We start from the raw sequence: 16,701 nt of genomic DNA on the forward strand, positions 1-16,701 counted from the left end.
TAACTGCGTGTGAATCTGCAATTACCTCAAAACAAAACGATTCAGAAGAGGTGTTTCTTCAGTTACGAGCTACAGGCCTCAGACAAGAGTGGTGAGCCTGGGTGGATGGCGTGAGGGCACAATGCCAGGCCTGCTGTGTCCTGTCTGCCCAGGGCCCCGGGCCCACCGGGCACACATAGCCCCAGGCCTACCGGACACACAGCCCCAGGCCCACTGGGTACACACAGCCCCAGGCCCACCGGGAACACACAGCCCCAGGCCCACTGGGTATACACAGCCCCAGGCCCACCGGGAACACACAGCCCCAGGCCCACTGGGTACACACAGCCCCAGGCCCACCGGGAACACACAGCCCCAGGCCCACTGGGTATACACAGCCCCAGGGCCACTGGGTATACACAGCCCCAGGCCCACTGGGTATACACAGCCCCAGGCCCACTGGGTATACACAGCCCCAGGCCCACTGTGCATACATGGCGCTGGGCCAACTGGGCACACACAGCCCCAGGCCCAGCAGGCACACTCAGCTCTGGCCCACTGGTCATGCCTGGCACACACAGCCCTGGCCCACTGGGCACACATGGCCCCAGGCCCACTGGGCACACTCAGCTCCGGCCTGCCTGGCACACTCAGTCCAGGCCCACTGTGCTGTTTCCTGTGGCCCTGTCCCTGGGAAACCCTGAATCTGGTTCCACTCTGGTGAACTGGAGCTCAGCGGGTCTCCGCTTCCTCACTGCCAGCATCGGCCTCAGGTCTGCCAGTGATCCCGGCCTCACCCCTTCAGTCCTCGCTCCCAAGGTCGCCTCCGAAGCCAGGGAGACCCGGAGGACACGGCCAGGGCCTGCACGGCTGCTTGGCCAGAAAGTCAGCTCCGCGGAGGTGCCTGCCGGTATGGATGCCGGGGACTCACCCACCGGGTGCAAAACACTGCTGTCCTTCTGCCCCGGGAGGCAGGCATTAGGCGTCGGGTTCAGGGGTCAGGGGTCAGGGTCGGGACGGGCCCAGGGGGAGCAGCCCTCGGCCGTCTGTGGGACTCCTGGCGAGCAGCCCCGGGGTCCAGCAGAGAGAAGGGCCTGAGAGCGAGCCCACGCGGCCGGAGGAAGCCAGGCTGGGAGAGCGGGAGCCAGATTCTCCACGATCCGTCTCGGCCAGGCGGCCTCGCCTCACCCACCGGGGCTGCCGTCCGTCTCGGCCTCGCAGCCCCGGGAGCCGACAGCTCCTTCCCTCTCCAGGGAACACGAGGGCGGTTTCTGCCACCTGCGGCTGTGACAGGCGTGGAGTGGAGTGGAGTGGAGTGGGGGCCATGCCTCGCCCCAACCCAGTGAGCGCTGCCCTGCCCAGGGCACGGCCGCCGACCTCACACGCCCCCGCGGTCAGCAGCGCCAGCGAGGATTTCATAAGGTGCAGGGGAGACTGGGGCTGTGCAGCCGAGTCCCCGGGGTGCTGCTGGCCGGGCCCACACCAGGGTCTGGCGCCGGCTGGGGCTGCGGGCGCCCGGGTCCTGACCCAACACTCAGCTTAGTCCACCTCTCTGGGCCCTGGTGTCTACACTGTCAAAGGGGCGGGGCCACCTGCTTCTTGGTGGCTGTGTGACGTGGACACACGCGGCGGGACACGCTCACAGGGGCCCAGACTGGGGACAGAGCTGTGGGGGACTCTGGCCCTCCCTCGCTGCCCTGGAGCCAAATCCAAGGTGTAGCCCACAGGGCTTTCCTCTCAGGCTCTGTCTCCTGCCCCAGGACCTTGGCACACGCTCACTCCTCTCCCAGGCTCGGGCACCCTGACCTCCTGGCACTCCAGCCCCCGGCTGACACGTCACCTCTGCAGAGCGGCCTTCCCCGGTCATGCTGTCCCCATGGCTCTCGGTGCCCTGGTCTCCTCCTGGACATGGTTTCCACGGTCGCCTTGTACACTGTGCCCCCACCCTTGGTCTATGCCCAGTCCGGACACTGAGGTCCATGAGAGCAGAGCCGTGGACGCTGGGTGTCTGTGGCGAGTCCTGGATGAGGCCCCCGCCCCCGCCCGCCCCACGCCCAGCTCACCCGGCTTGGAGCCCTCGTCCACGGAGCCGTTGTAGACCTGGTTGAAGAACTCGGGGCGGTTGTCGTTCATGTCGATGACGTAGATGTACAGGTCAATGGGGTTCTCCACCTTGTTGCCGTTCATGTCCACGGCGTGGGCTCGCAGCTGCAAGGCAGCACAGAGCCATCAGCCAGCGCCCGCAGGGCACCACGGAGTCAGGGCAGTTCTCTGGGGGACACAGCTCCCGGCTGACCCTCCACCTTGCGGGGGCCACAGCTCCCTGCTGACCACAGCCTGGGGGGACACAGCCCTCTGCTGACCCTCCACCTGGTGGGGGACAGTTCCCTGCTGACCCGCAGCCTGGGGAGGGATGGGACACACTGCTCTTGGCTGACCCGCAGCCTTGGAGGACACAGTTCCCGGCTGCCCCACAGCCTGTGGTGGGTGGGGGACACAGTTCTCTGCTGACTCTCCACCTTGGGGGGGACACAGCTCCTGGATGACCCACAGCCTGGTGGGGGTGGGACACGCAGCTCCCAGCCCCTGGGACAGGAGGCAGCTGGGCAGGTGCTGCTGGCTTTGGACATCACACAACTTCTCAGAGCCTCTGTCTGTCCTCTGCAGGTGCAGGAGAGGGGGTGACCCTCAGAATCCCCCGGCCACGGCCCCCCAGGGCCAGTCAGACTGGTCCATGCACGGCTGACAGCTGGTCAGATGCCTTAGATGGGAGTTCACGTCCCCCTACGGCCATCACAGAAAAGCATTTGTGCCCAATGGGAGGGGGGGCTTAAGCGCCTGTGATGGAGAGGCTGAGGCGGGGGGGGGGGGCCAGGGAGGAGAGGTGCGGGGGTGCAGAGGGGCCTGGGCCTGAGCAGGGGCGAGGCTAAGTGGGTGCCCCCTGGGTCCAGCCCGAGTCTGACCGTGATGAGTTCCAGGCTTCTCTGCTTCTGCTGTTCTTGGGCTCGGCCCAGCTGGGACACAGCGGCCACAGAGGGCAGCTGGCAGAGGCTGGGCTGGGAGTCCCTCTGTCCTGGGAGCTGGGGGGGACAGAGTCCTGACACTGGGGGCTGGGAGGTGGCTGGGGGCTGCCCGGCTGATCCCTTAGCTTCTGGATCCGCTCCTTCACTGTTTCAGTCACTCCTTCAGCCAGAGCCCATCAAGGGCCTGCCGGCACCAGGCTCCGGGCTGGACCCGAGCTGGCTCGGCAACGATGGCCCAGACGCAGCCGCCCGAGCACCAGATCCTGGGGAAGGCCCGCGCCCTGCTGGGGCGGCCCCTGGCGGGTCCTCTCCCCGGCGGGTCCTCTCCCTGGCAGGTGCACCGTGAGTGCCGGCTGCTCCTGTATCTGGTGAAACTTCTCCAAAATGTGCACCTGAGGCCATGTCCCAAGCCCTCAGGCCACGGTTCTGTGCTGGAGGAGGGCCCGGCCCATGGTTAGGACACGGAGCGAGAGCCACGAGTGTGCAGGTGGTTCCGTTCCACACACGCCGGTGCGGCCGCCAGCAGCAGGGACTCCCACGCCTCTCCAGCTCCTCTCGCTTCCGTGCAGGCGAAGCCTCACATGGACGTCACTCCTCTCCTCCCCCGTGGCTGGCAGCACGGCGTGCTGGCCACAGCGTGGCACTGACGCGCACCCTGCACGACGCTCAGGCACCTGCAGAAGCGTGGGCGTTCCCTTCCGCAGCCCAGCCCCCAGCTCTCTCACCGCGTGCCAGCGAGGGGCGGGGAGAAGCCTTGCTCGGAGGTTTCCGACAGACGGAGCCAATGTAGTTAAAACTTCTGGGGCGGGAGGCGGTGACTGCACTTCCTGTCTTGTGCACAAGGAAGGCGCCTCCTTGTCACTTTGCAAGGAGACCACAATGTCCATTTTGGCTCTGGCTCCATACCCTTTGATGCGGTGCGGTCCTGCCAGGCTGCAGCCACACGGCAGGCAGAATCTCCCTGTCCCTGGGGCTCAGTCCCCAGGGACTGGGCTCCTGGAGGCATCCCGCCAGCAGGGGCTGGTGCGGAGGGCACCTTTGCCAAGTCCTTCCTTCTGTAAGGAGAGCGAGCGCTCCCTGGCTCTGGCCTTGGGCCCGGGGACGGAGGCCGTGTGGACCAGCCTGATGGGTGCCTGCCCGTTGGAGCCCTGCTCTTGAGAGAGGAGACGGACAGTGAGCCCCAAAGCAGCTGACAGCAGCACAAGGGGCGGGGGGGGGGCCAGGCTGAGCTCTGCACCGAGTGACGTCAGAGTCGGTGGTGACAGTGTGACCAGGGTTCAGTCTCTGCTCATGCATGGCAGCCGAGGCGCGGCCGTTCCGACCCCACAGGAGCCCCCCGCGCCTGCGCCCAACTGTGCTGCTGCTCAACGGCTCTCGCCGCGAACCTCCGGTCTCAGCAGCAGCCCAGCGGGCTCCCCTCCCTTCTGCCCTCTTCCCTCCGCAGGAGGCTGAGGCCAGACAGGGGAGGGCCGGGCCTGAGGGCTCGCACCTGGCCAGGGCCGGCTGGGTTTGACTTGCCCACGAGCGGGCTCCAGCCTGGCAAACCCCCCTGTGCGCCGAGGGGCAGAGCCCAGGGCTGAACCCGGCTGCCTCCCCCGAGAGCCCTGAGCCCCGCGCCCCGCAGCTTTCTCTTTCTCACCCCTTCCTCCGCTCCGTGCACAGCCACGAACTGGACCTGGGGAGGACGCACGGTCCCTCGCGCTGCAGCGGGTGGGGGCGGCTGGCAGCCTGGGACTTTGCAGTGGGGACAGAAGCAGCAGCAGGCTCCGGGCTCTCCCCGGGGGGCCCAGGCCCGAGCAGCTCCCCAGGAGGGGGTCAGGGCACAGATTCCCCGGCCCCCGGTCCACTGCGTCGTGAGCCCCACTGGCGATTCTGGCTGGGCTCCTGCCGGGGCCCCCCACCTCGGATCCAGGACCCTGTCTGGCAGCCGCCCTGCTGCCGCCCCTCCGGCCGTGGGCCGGGACACTCACGTGGTAAGAGGCCCGCTCCTCCCGGTCCATGGGCCGCGTGACGTACATCCGGCCGGACATGGAGTCGATGCTGAAGACCTCCATGGGGGGCTGGTCGGCCCCCACACCCGTGATGCTGTACCGGATGGGGATGTCGTTGTCCTTGTCGGACCGGATCTGAAAGGCAGACGCAAAGCCGGGGCCGTCAGCCTGCTGCAGGGGTCCACGCTTGCCCCTCCTCTGAGGGCCTCGCACCTGACCCACTCTGGGACCGCGCCAGTCCTTCGTCCACTTTGGGAACTGGAAGGGCAGCCAGAGGTCAGGGGGTCGCTGAGCGCCACCAGCTACCCCCGCAGTGGCCCATCAGGAAGCAGTGAGGGACAAGCGGCGTCAGCCCAGGGAGCTGGGGGCACCCCGCAGAGACCACAGCACAGCTGAGTCAGGCTGGAGACCCCTGTCTAAAACAGCCTGGCACTCTGAGCCAAACCCAGGAGACAGAGGCAAGGAGAGGGCAACCTCCTCGGAGCTCCAGGGCAACAGGTCAGCCCCACGGCACAGGTGTAGCCCGGCCCGAGGGCACAGGTGCAGCCCGGCCTGACAGCACAGGTGCAGCCTGCCCCCACGGCACAGGTGCAGCCCGGCCTGACAGCACAGGTGCAGCCCGGCCCCCCGGCACAGGTGCTCCCCGCCCCATCCCCGGGAAGGCCCAGCAGATGCGGTTCTGTCCCCTGAGAGTCACACACAACCACAGTCTCAGGAGTGGGGGCTGCGGCAGAAGTGACCCCGGCCAGTGGGAGAAGCAGTCAGCCCAGAGAACGGCTACCAGCAGGTCTGCCAGGGTTATCCAGGCCCTGATGCCAGGCGGGCTGGGTGGGCTGGGGCGCAGAAGTGTGGCCAGCATGGATGGAGTTGGGCACAGGCGCAGCTTTGCCGTTGGCTCGTGGTGGGGGCGTTTGCTTTCTTGGCAGATGAGATAACCACGGATCTTCGGGAAACCGGAAGCTCAGGAGCAGAGCCGACAGCCACCTGTCTGCGCTCAGCTGAGGCCGACACTGCGGGGAGTAGGAACCTGGTGAACGCGCGGTTGCAGCCTGCGGAGCGGGTGCAGGGGAGCAGCCAGCCCAGCGGGCGAGCAGGGTTTGCGCTCAATTCTGACTGCGCCCTTGGAAAATACAGCTTTTCAGCCGGTGCCGCGGCTCACTAGGCTAATTCTCCACCTGCGGTGCTGGCACTCCGGGTTCTAGTCCCAGTTGGGGCGCTGGTTCTGTCCTGGTTGCCCCTCTTCCAGGCCAGCTCTCTGCTGTGGCCCGGGAGGGCAGTGGAGGATGGCCCAAGTGCTTGGGCCCTGCACCCCATGGGAGACCAGGAGGAGGCACCCGGCTCCTGGCTTCGGATCAGCGCGGTGCGCCGGATGTAGCGGCCATTTGGGGGGGTGAACCAATGGAGGGAAGACCTTTCTCTCTGTCTCTCTCACTGTCTAACTCTGCCTGTCAAAAAAATACAGCTTTTCAAAAACCCGAACCCTGGCAGGACAACAGCAGTATTTGACAGTAGGCTGTACCACTGTGAAAACCTCCAAGATACCCCCAAAGCGATGGCTGCACTTGTGTCAGGATTTCAGGACAAAGACCTCGAGGGAAGGCCTTCGGCCCAGCAGCTGAGATGCCCACGCCTCCCACCTGACTGGGTTCGGTTCCCAGCTCTGCTCCGGCTCCCGGCTTCCTGCTGACGCAGACCCTGGGAGGCGCGGGGAGGGCTCAACATGTGGGTTCCTGCCGCTGTGTGCAGGCGTTGGGCAGTGACTCGGGACGGGAGATCTCGCTCTGGGTCTCTCTGCCTCTTTAATAATAATAACAATAATAATAATAGTAACAAGAACTTCGAAAAGACCTTTCAGAAATTTAAAAACCTTCTGAAATTGTCACTGCATCAACATTGCTGAAAGTCACAGAGAGAGAGAGAGGGAGAGAGAGAGAGAGACAGAAAGGTCTCCATCCGCTGGTCACTCCCCAAATGGCCACAATGGCCGGAGCTGCGCCAGTGCGAAGCCAGGAGCCAGGAGCCTCCTCTGGGTCTCCCTTAAGGGTACAGAGGCCCAAGCACTTGGGCCATCTTCCACTGCTTTCCCAGGCCACAGCAGAGAGCTGGACTGGAAGTGGAGCAGCCGGGACTAGAACCAGTGTCCATATGGGATGCTGGTGCTTCAGGCCAGGGCTTTAACCCGCTGCGCCACAGTGCTGGCCCCTTTAATTTATTTTTTTAAGGAATACAAATTTCATAAGTACAACTTTAGGAATATAGTGATTCTTCCCGCCCCCATACCCGCCCTCCCACCCACACGCCCACCCCTCCTCCTACTCCCTCTCCCCTTCCCAGTCCCATTCTCCATTAAGATTGATTTTCAATTAACTTTGCACACAGAAGTCTAACTCTGTACTAAGTAAAGATTTCAACAATTTGCACACACACACGTGCACACACACAAACTGAGAACGTTTCACAGTTAACTCAATACAACTCATTGAGGACAAAGGTCCTGCCGATGCAACTTTTTAAGGTTTGAGACCCAAGACTCATCTCGAGCCACGGCAGTTGTCCACGAATCAGCTCCCACCAGCAGCTGCACTGGACAACGCGGCAGCCACGATGCCTTTTGTGTGCAGGGAGGGCAGAATAACACCGGGCCCCAGACGCATGGGCAGGGACCAGGTGTGGGGCGATGGGACGTCCTCCCAGGGGAGCCGGTGCTGTGGGCAAAGGAGCTGGCAGGGGACGGTGGCAAACACAGTGGCCTCTGTGGCTGTGTCCTCCACACTTTAGTCCTGAAGACATCACTCCTCCAGTCTCCCCAGGAAGACTCCACTTGGATGCCGTGGCCAGGGCCCCACCACCGAGTTTATCGACAGAGCCGTTCTTCCCAAAGAACACACGTGGACTGGCAAATGCACCTGCTACACGCGTATCTTCTTGTCCCGCCCGATACCTGCGCAGAACACACAGACGCAGCTGACGCCGTGTCAACAGTCAGGGTCAAGGGCTTGAGGTGCAAGTTCTGGGTTCCAGGCTCGTCCCTGGACACCCTGACCCCTTCCTAACTCTTGGTCTCCTCACCTGCGAGGGGGGGACGCTGACACCTCCTGGACAACATCTGTCAGCAGGACTGAGTAGGAGCCACACGCACGGGGCTCCACGGAGGGTGGCTGCAGCTTCCTCCCCTCCGCCACCATCGTCACCATCACCGTAACTGTCACGTTATTCGCCCTCATCATTGCTGCCATCATCCCCTCCATCACCGTCCTCATCACCATCATCTTCAACCACCTGCCTCCATCATCACTATCAAGTTCATCACCACCTACACCTTCACCATCATCTTCATCACCACCATCATCTTCATCACCATCACCACCACCACCACCACCTACACCTTCACCATCATCTTCATCACCATCACCGTCATCTTCATCACCATAATATTCATCATCTTCATCCACACCATCACCACCATCTTCATCACCATCACCTGTCGCTCCCCCTCTTCGTGGAGGAACGACACAGGACCCTGCGCTGTTCTTTCGTCTGCTCGGCCCTCCCCGGGTTTGCTGCTGGTTCTTCCTGGGTTGGCTACCGACCCTTCCACCTCCGTGGAAGGGCGGTTCCCCCTGCCACATTCCCCACTTCCGCGGGGGAGCGGCACACCGCCGGCCGGCTCTCTCGGGGGCTGCACAGGTGTTCCTTCAGATAGATGTTCCTGGTGCATGTTGTCTCTCTCCTCCTTTATAGTCCTCTTCCACCAATCCCAACTCTGCTACGCCGAGTACGCTGCTCTCCTCCAATCAGGAGCAAGTCCTACAGTTTATTGGCTGAACTGGAGGCAGCTGTGTAGAAGCTGTTTCCTCCTCTCCCAGCGCCACATTGTGGGAGAGCAGATGCATAGAATAAGTCTTAATTCCAGTAACTCAGTCCAGTCCGGGCTGCTCCCCACAGATCCTCCTTTCTTTTTATTTTTGGCGTTGATACGCGCCTGTCTTCGGTGCCCCGCGGCACACACTCTGCTCTGCTTGCTAGAGTTGCCCACAGGTGCTTACAAGCCCTACCAATCAGGCAAACCGAATCCAGGTCCTCTCTTCGCCATGTTGTGAGGAGGTTTTTAGGCGCTGATGCGTGCCTGTGTTCGGTGCCCTGCAGCGCATGCTCTGCTCTGCTAGAACTGCCTGCAGGTGCTTACAAGTCCTATCAGGCAAACCGAATCCAAGCCCTCTCATTGCCGTATTGTGGGGAGACTTATTGGTGTTGATTCATGCCTGTCTTCGGTGACCTGCAGCCGCCCACAGGTGCTTATCGTCTTACTAATCAGGCAGACCGAATCCAAGCTCTCTCATTGCCGTGTTGTGGGGAGGCCTTATTTTTCTCTATTTCTCTACCTCTGGGCATTCCTATTTCTCCTATTTTACTTCTATCTGCCAGCATTCCTATTTCTCTCATTTTACTTCTAAACTTCTGTTTCTCTTATCCCCGCGGCTTCCCGGTGCCCGCGCTGAGGCTGCTTCTCAGCGCCTCACCCCGCGGTGGCTTCCCGGCTTCGCGCGCTCCGCGGTCTCTGCGCCCTTTGTGCCCGCACCACGGCCCCGCGCATTCCCTATCTACTCGCGCCCCGTGCGCTCTCCCCGTTTGTGCCCAGCGCTCTCTCTGCGCGTGGTGGCTTCCGCGAATCACACAGCCTAGCTTACGTTTCCGCCACCGGTATTCAGTCTAAGTTCCCCAGGCTAACCTGGCGAATTCAACCTAGCCTACGTTTCCGCCTTACGGTTTGGCTTCCTGTCTTTTGCTCCCCGGCTAATCTGATGGATTCCAACCTGGCCCACGTCTCTGCCTCTGGTTCCAGATTTCCGCCCCTTGTTCCCCGGGCTGACTCGACGAATCCCAAGCTAGCTTACGTCTCCGCCTCAGCCTGCCCCCGCGGCTTCATCCTCCCTAACATTTTTCTCTACCCGGTATGTTTCCTAACTTTTCTTCCAACAACATTCCCCTCTCATTTCTCCTGGCTTCTCCCCACAGTCCGTATCCGAGTCTAAGTTTCTTCTAGGTTTCACTTTCGCTTTCGACCTTAGAGATTTCTCCCAGCTTTCACTTTCGCTTTCAATCCTAACATCCAATCCTAACTTCTTTCCCACAGTCCATATCCGAGTCTATACCTAGGCTTTCAATAGCTTCTTCCGGCACCTTTTCCGTCCGGCTTTCCCCTAGGCTCTCTCTAATCTCTCTCCAGTATTTTCCCGCTTCTTCCCTTTTCTTCCCTCCTAGGCTTCCTATCCGAGTCACGGCACCATTATGTCGCTCCTCGTCTTCGCGGAGGAATGACACAGGACCCTGCGTTGTTCTTTTGTCTGCTCGGCCCTCCCCGGGTTTGCTGCTGGTTCTTCCCAGGTTGGCTACCGACCCTTCCGCCTCCGTGGAAGGGTGGTTCCCTCTGCCACTTTCCCCACTTCCGCGGGGGAGCGGCACACCGCCGGCCGGCTCTCTTGGGGGCTGCTCAGATGTTCCTCAGGTGTTCCTGGTGCATGTTGTCTCTCTCCTCCTTTATAGTCCTCTTCCACCAATCCCAACTCTGCTACCCACACGCCGAGTACGCTGCTCTCCTCCAATCAGGAGCAGGTCCTGCTGTTTATTGGTTGAACTGGAGGCAGCTGTGTAGAAGCTGTTTCCTCCTCTCCCAGCGCCATATTGTGGGAGAGCAGATGCATAGAATAAGTCTTAATTCCAGTAACTTAGTCTAGTCCGAGTTGCTCCCCACAATCACCTTCATCTTCATCACCATAATTTTCATCATCTTCATCCACACCATCACCACCACCACCTACAACTTCACCATCTTCATCACCATCACCTTCATCCACACCGTCACCAGTTCCACCATCGTCAAAAATCTTCATCACCATCATCTTTATCACCATCACCTTCATCCACACCTTCACCACCACCACCTATACCTTCACCATCATCTTCATCACCTTCACAACCATCTTCATCACCATTATCTTCATCACCACCATCATTATCATCACCTTCATCCACACCACCACCACCACCACCAACACCTTCACCATCACCATCATCTTCATCACCACCATCACCACCACCACCACCATCACCTTCACCCACACCGTCACCAGTTCCACCGCCGGCACCATCAACTGTACCCTCCTTTCTAGCCTCCATCACCTGCCCACAGACATGACGCATCTGCTACCTGGCCAGGTTGAAACGGTGGCTGATCTGAAGGCGAACACCCCCAAGGGTCCTTGCGGGACAGGATGGGGCATCTGACTGTGTCCACAGCCCGAGGCGACACTCCTAAGAGTGATTCTAGACCTTGTGTCTGACTGCACACACGGCAGATGTCCGGCTCCGTGTGGCCAGTGTGGGGATGTCCTCGAGGTGTGTGGGGGAGGTCGGCCAACAGGACCGGACTGCTGAGCCCCCCCAGCGTTCCAGTGAGGGTCTCTTTCAAAGGAAGAAGAGTCCCAGGCACAATTCCTGGGGGCCAGCAGGAGGCCCGGCACGTGGGGAGCAGAGGCCACAGCTGCGCATGCACTGCCCGCTGGCTGTGACCCGGGCAGTCCCTTCGTGTCCCTGTCCATGACATGAGGGTTTGCCATGAGCCATCTCCAAGTTCTCCCTGTGAGCCGGGGTGACAGCCGCCCAGGCCAGTGGCCAGTGCCTGTTAGGGATGCAGGGAGAACCCCAGGGCCGGCCTTCTCTGTCCTGGAGTCCAGCTGACCACGGACGTGGGGTGATCTGCACACGTGGCTCACTGCCATGGCTTGGCCTGCCTATGAGGACAGGCTCCCGTCACGCGGGGTGATGGCCAGGGTGAGGGTGGACCGACCAGGCCACCAGTCACACAGAGACAGACGCCTGGGCTCCGGGTGTGTCCTGACTCCAGCCGGGTCCACGGTGTGGGGGGGTGCGGAGGCTCCCCCAGTCTGTGTGAGGGCTGAGCTGGGTTCCGTGTGGGGCTGCCTCTGGCCACGTAACCCAGCCCTCGCTATCGTGGGCGCCTGGATGAAAGCCCCAATCCTCAGACGGCTCCAGGCTCGAGGGCTGGGGAAGGGCTTGTCCTGAGGCTCAGGGTTCCGGGGACACCCCAGTCCCTCCCTGGCCCCGCTTCTCGTCACCACCCAGACCTCAGAGTCCACCAGGCCAGAGCCGGGGGTCCAGCGCCTCTGGGAGAATGGGGACAGAGGTCGTACTGTCTGGGGAAGCTGTCCCTTTAAATGGTTTACCACAGTCCCCACCACTCCCTCTGGTCTCACGGCCCAGTTGGGCCCAGGGCACTCGAATCCGTGACGAGAGGTCTCACAGAGCCACCCGCCCTGGGCCAGGTTTATGTGGGGGAAGCTGCGCGAGCCTTCAGCCTGCACTGCTGCCAGGGACGGCAGAGGTCCCCGAGCACCGAGGCTCAGCCCCGCTCCCCCCGAGCGCCGGGCCCTGTGGCCTGCTCCCCCCGAGCGCCAGGCCCTGTGGCCTGCTCCCCCCGAGCCGCCGGGCCCTGTGGCCTGCTCCCCCCGAGCCTCCGGGCCCTGTGGCCTGCTCGCCAGGGGGAGTGTGCACATGCGCCTGGGCCGAGGCCCCGTCCAGGGCTGGGGGCCTCAGACGGCGAGGCCAGAGGGCGTCCGCTCGGGGCAGCAAGGCCGACACCTGGGCAGCAGCAGGTCCTCCCGGCTGGCACGCACGCCCCTGCCTGGCTGCCTCTCGGGCCAGGTGGACAGGCCGTTCCTGGAGGGCCCGGCCAGCAGTGCCCCTCCCTGCTCCCCCTCCGCCCCGACAGCGGTCAGACGGCGCTGTGTCCCTTCTGCGTCCACGAGCGTCCTGTTCAGTGGTCCTGCTCGCTTCCCTCCCCAGCGGGCCCCAGCCTTGCTGCCTGCGGTCCTCTCCCTGGGGCAGCAGAGCCTGCGCGGGGCCGAGAGCCTCCCTCGTCCTGGACTCCACACTGCAGGGAGCCGGGGCCTCGGGGCGGTCAGGTCCCTGGCACCGCAGAGCTGGGGTCAGCTGAAGCCTTCGCGGGGAGCTACCACCAGGGTGCAGCCCTGCAGAACGAGCCGGGGCATGTGACTGGGGCAGGCACTCAGCGCTCCCCCACGGGGCTCGCGTCTAAGCGTCGCCTGGGCCGGGCCACGAGGTGCCCAGGTCCTCGGTCAAACGCCTGGTGCTGTCCGGTGTTTCTGCTTTGCAGGGAGCAGCTCTGGGCCCCCCAGCAGTGAGCGGCGCCTGCACACGGCACCCGGGCGACCGGGAGGTGTCTTAGCTGCCGTGATAAACGCCCATCGCCACGCCTGCTCGTGCGGAGGCTCCTCCAGGGCCTGGGAGGGGCCGGGGAGAGAGGTGCCAGTGAGTTCCCGGGAAGCCTGGGGCTGGCGGGGATAACAAGCCAGGCAAGGTCGGGGGGATGCCCACCTGTGCCCCCACAGCACGGGCGCTGCATTCCGGACGAGAGCTCTTTCAAAAAGGCCACACGTGGGACGCCCATGTCCCTGCTGAAGTGCGGACCATGCCGACTGCTGGGGCGGGCGCTCAAGGCCGTCACAGGGGTCTCTGGGAGGACTCCAGCGGGAGGCTGGAGCGATGCAGCGGGCAGGCCCACACGTCCGTGCCGCCCGGGTTCTTCCCTGGGACTGGCCAGCGGACACCAGTGCGGCTGCCCGTGCCCCCTTATGCACTGCTGCCCCTGTGGTGAGGACAGATCTGGCCCAGGCTGGTCTGGATCCCGGGTGTGTGTGGGTTAACCCCACACCGCGGGTCTCGGGCCCACACACAGCGCCCTCACAACAGCACCCTCGAGCCCGGCGTTCTCCGAGGGTGACGGGCGTCTTGCGGGGACTCGCGGCCGCATTCCAGGGGTGGACAGACGCTTCTTCAAGCGATCACGTAATTTTGCTGGCCGGTGTCTGTTCTGGGGAGTCAGCCTCATAGCCCCTGTGGACAGTCTGTGGCTGGACAATGGTCACACAAACTGCCCTTTAAGCAAACCTATTTTAAAAAGTGAGTTGACCGGACATCTGGGACTCCGCAGTGGGTGTGCCGGAGCTCACCGGGCCGAGGGGACTGCAGACGTCCAGACCTGGCAGGCAGGGAATGCAGTTGCTCCCGGGTGGGGGCAGGGCTGCTCTGCCCTTCCGGTCACCCCTGGACGCCTGCATCTTGCCCGTCAGGGTCTGAGACACAGCCAGGCTGGATGGGCCAGGCCAAGCCATCGCCAGGGCGGGGGGAGGGGTCCCTGCTGTCAACACGGGGTCCAGGTGGAACTCTTCCTGACCGAGCGCCGTGACTCCAATGCGCTAGACTCTGAGGAACAGGATCCCCGGCTCAGCCGCTGACTCCCGGGTGGGGGCCCTGCAGCTCTGTCCCGGCCTTAATGTCTGTCCCCTCGCCTGGCCGAGGCTTCTACACCCCGCAGCCTACAGCACCTACCCCACACTGCAGACCCTCCTACACCCCTGCAGCCCATGGCCTCCTTGACCTTTGCCCTCAGCATCCCCCAGGGGCTCCGAGGCCCCGGACGCTGGAGATCAGGGCAGGGGGGAGACGTCTCCAGCATCACCTCCTACAGCGGTTTCTTAGCAACTCCGTTACTAGAGGGCTTCTTGCTGGTTCAGGGAAGGCCTCTTGGAGGTGCGGTTATGGCCTAGAGAAGCTGAATCCATGCGCCGTGCCCCGGGACAGCTCCTGGAGGAGTTGGCACTTAACCATGTCCTGGGACCAGGCAGCCACCGCGGCCGTCTCCCGGTGGTAGCAGCTGTGGGGTCCCCACTTCCCCACTCAGAGGGGCGGTGTGCAGAGGCTGTGGCTGCCGCGTGTGCTGGTGTGCGGCTGGGCCTGGTTGGGAGCAAGGTCTCCTCATTAACCCCTGGGGAGCAGCGGCCACAGAGGGGCAGCGGGCGGCCTCTCCAGCTGTCCCCAGGCCTGACCCACGTGCAGACTCGGCTACAGCAGAGTCCTCAGCTCTGAAGGTGCCGGGGCACCTGCCTCTGTGTGTGTCTGGGGAGTCTGGAATGTTCTGTAGGTCCTCACTTAGGTGTGGAATCGCCTTCCCCGTTTGTGATTTTTAAGGGGGCCAAGGTCTGACCCAGGAGGGGCAGCTGCAGCCGGTGTGGGTTTCCAGTGTCCCCTTCCAGACGGCTCCGTGCTGCACACTCGCTGGCCCCGTGGGACTCAGCGGTGCCCGTCTCTGTCCTGGCTGTGAGAGGTGGAGGACACTGCGGCAGCTCACTCCACAGGGACTGAGACCCAGGGTGGGCCACAAACGGCCTCAGGCAGGCACCTGCCACGCCTGGCCTCCTGTCCCTTCACTGGAGAGCACCACGACGCAGACACCGTGCACAGAGCCTCAGCCTGGCAAAGCCTGCCTTCCTGCCACCCACGGAGCCGGACGGAAGCCAAGGGTGCACCTGGCCGCTTCCCAGAAACACAAAGATGTCTGCAATACTCACAACAGGCACTCAAACCGCGCTTGGGGTTCCCGCCGAGCCCCCACTTGTCCCATGTGGGGTGTGCTGGCCCTGGCCCTGGGCACCCCTGGGCTGTCTCTGACCACACAGCGCGACCATGGTGGGTAGGGGTGGGCAGGGAGCCGGCCCCGGACTCCCGCAAATCAGGACCACGTCAGGCACTTGGCCACCTCTGCTCCAGGCCCTGACTTCCGACCGTGGATGAGCTGTGGCGTCACCGGGAGCGGCCGGGAAACCCCAGCTCTCAGGCCGGTGGCCAAGCAGCCCACAGCACGTGGGGCGGGGCCTGGGCACCAAGAGCCGTCCCTGGAGGCTCCCGGACAGTGCACTTGTGCCCAGGGGCCCTGTGCTTCCGGGATCATGTCAGGGCTCCTGGACATGGCCCGGCTCACAGGGTCCCTGCCGGCCACCCAACACCCACCCTTCATGCCCCGCCGAGCCTGACAGCGCCCACTGAATGTCGCCCCCTTGTGGCTTTGTTTTTACAGGCGCCAGTCCCTCTACCCAGGGATGTCCCAGGCACCAGCACCAGCCAGAAGCAGCGGCGCCCACCCCTCCTCCCCGCCTGCTCACCTTCGCACTTCCTTCCTGGGGGTGGGGTAGGGGGAATTAATGACAGCAGAGGAGCCCCCCAAGGCGGAGCTGGAGGAGGGGGCTCGGCGCCCTTGCACCTCTTCGGCCCCGGTGCACACAAACACTGGAGGGAGCTGTGCACCCAGCCAGCCCCAGATGCGCTGGGCAGCCACCCCCTCGGCAGGTGCCGTGATGGCGATGCCAACCTGAAGATTCAAGAGCCCCGAAGAGGCCACTGCCGCTCCCTGCTAGAGCGGCCGTCACACGGAATGTACGCACGCGTGTGGAATTCCTGCACAAACCAGGCTGCAGGGCAGCCACCGCCGCTCTCCTGCTGAGAGAGCCCCAGCGAGGGTCCCTGCCTCCCCTCCCCCCACGCAGGGCCTCCTTCCTGGCCTCCCATCCCACCGGGCGAGCGCTGGTGCAGCCAGCACCTGCTGGGCCACCAAGACTGCGCCCCGAGGTGTTCCCTGCGTAATCGCCGTGTCGCTTTCTAGACGCACACACTGCTGGGGGCTTGGCGGCCGCCCCTCCTCCTCCCCCGCTCCCACCAATGGCGGACAGGGGATGACACCACCTGGAGTGGCTTCCATGGTGACCCACCAGCCAGAGCTTCCCTGGGCGTGTCTGTAACCGCCTGGCTGGGCGGCAGGCGCGCTGGGGAAGGGC

The 16,701-nt window shown here is 63.4% G+C and overlaps 1 protein-coding gene across 1 annotated transcript in view; it reads right to left on the minus strand.

Moving 5' to 3' along the window:
* Positions 1-16,701, minus strand: part of LOC103346846 (cadherin-4) — a 338,792-nt gene that overhangs the window by 42,922 nt on the left and 279,169 nt on the right. The window contains exons 5-6 of the mRNA XM_070051648.2: positions 4,973-5,128; positions 2,043-2,187 (exon numbers count right to left, since the gene is read on the minus strand). Of these exons, the coding sequence (XP_069907749.1) occupies positions 2,043-2,187; positions 4,973-5,128 (301 nt within the window). The remainder of the gene's footprint in view (positions 1-2,042; positions 2,188-4,972; positions 5,129-16,701) is intronic.

Source organism: Oryctolagus cuniculus, chromosome 11, assembly GCF_051225735.1.
Source record: "Oryctolagus cuniculus isolate XC-2025 breed Fujian yellow rabbit chromosome 11, ASM5122573v1, whole genome shotgun sequence".
Lineage (NCBI taxonomy): Eukaryota > Metazoa > Chordata > Mammalia > Lagomorpha > Leporidae > Oryctolagus > Oryctolagus cuniculus.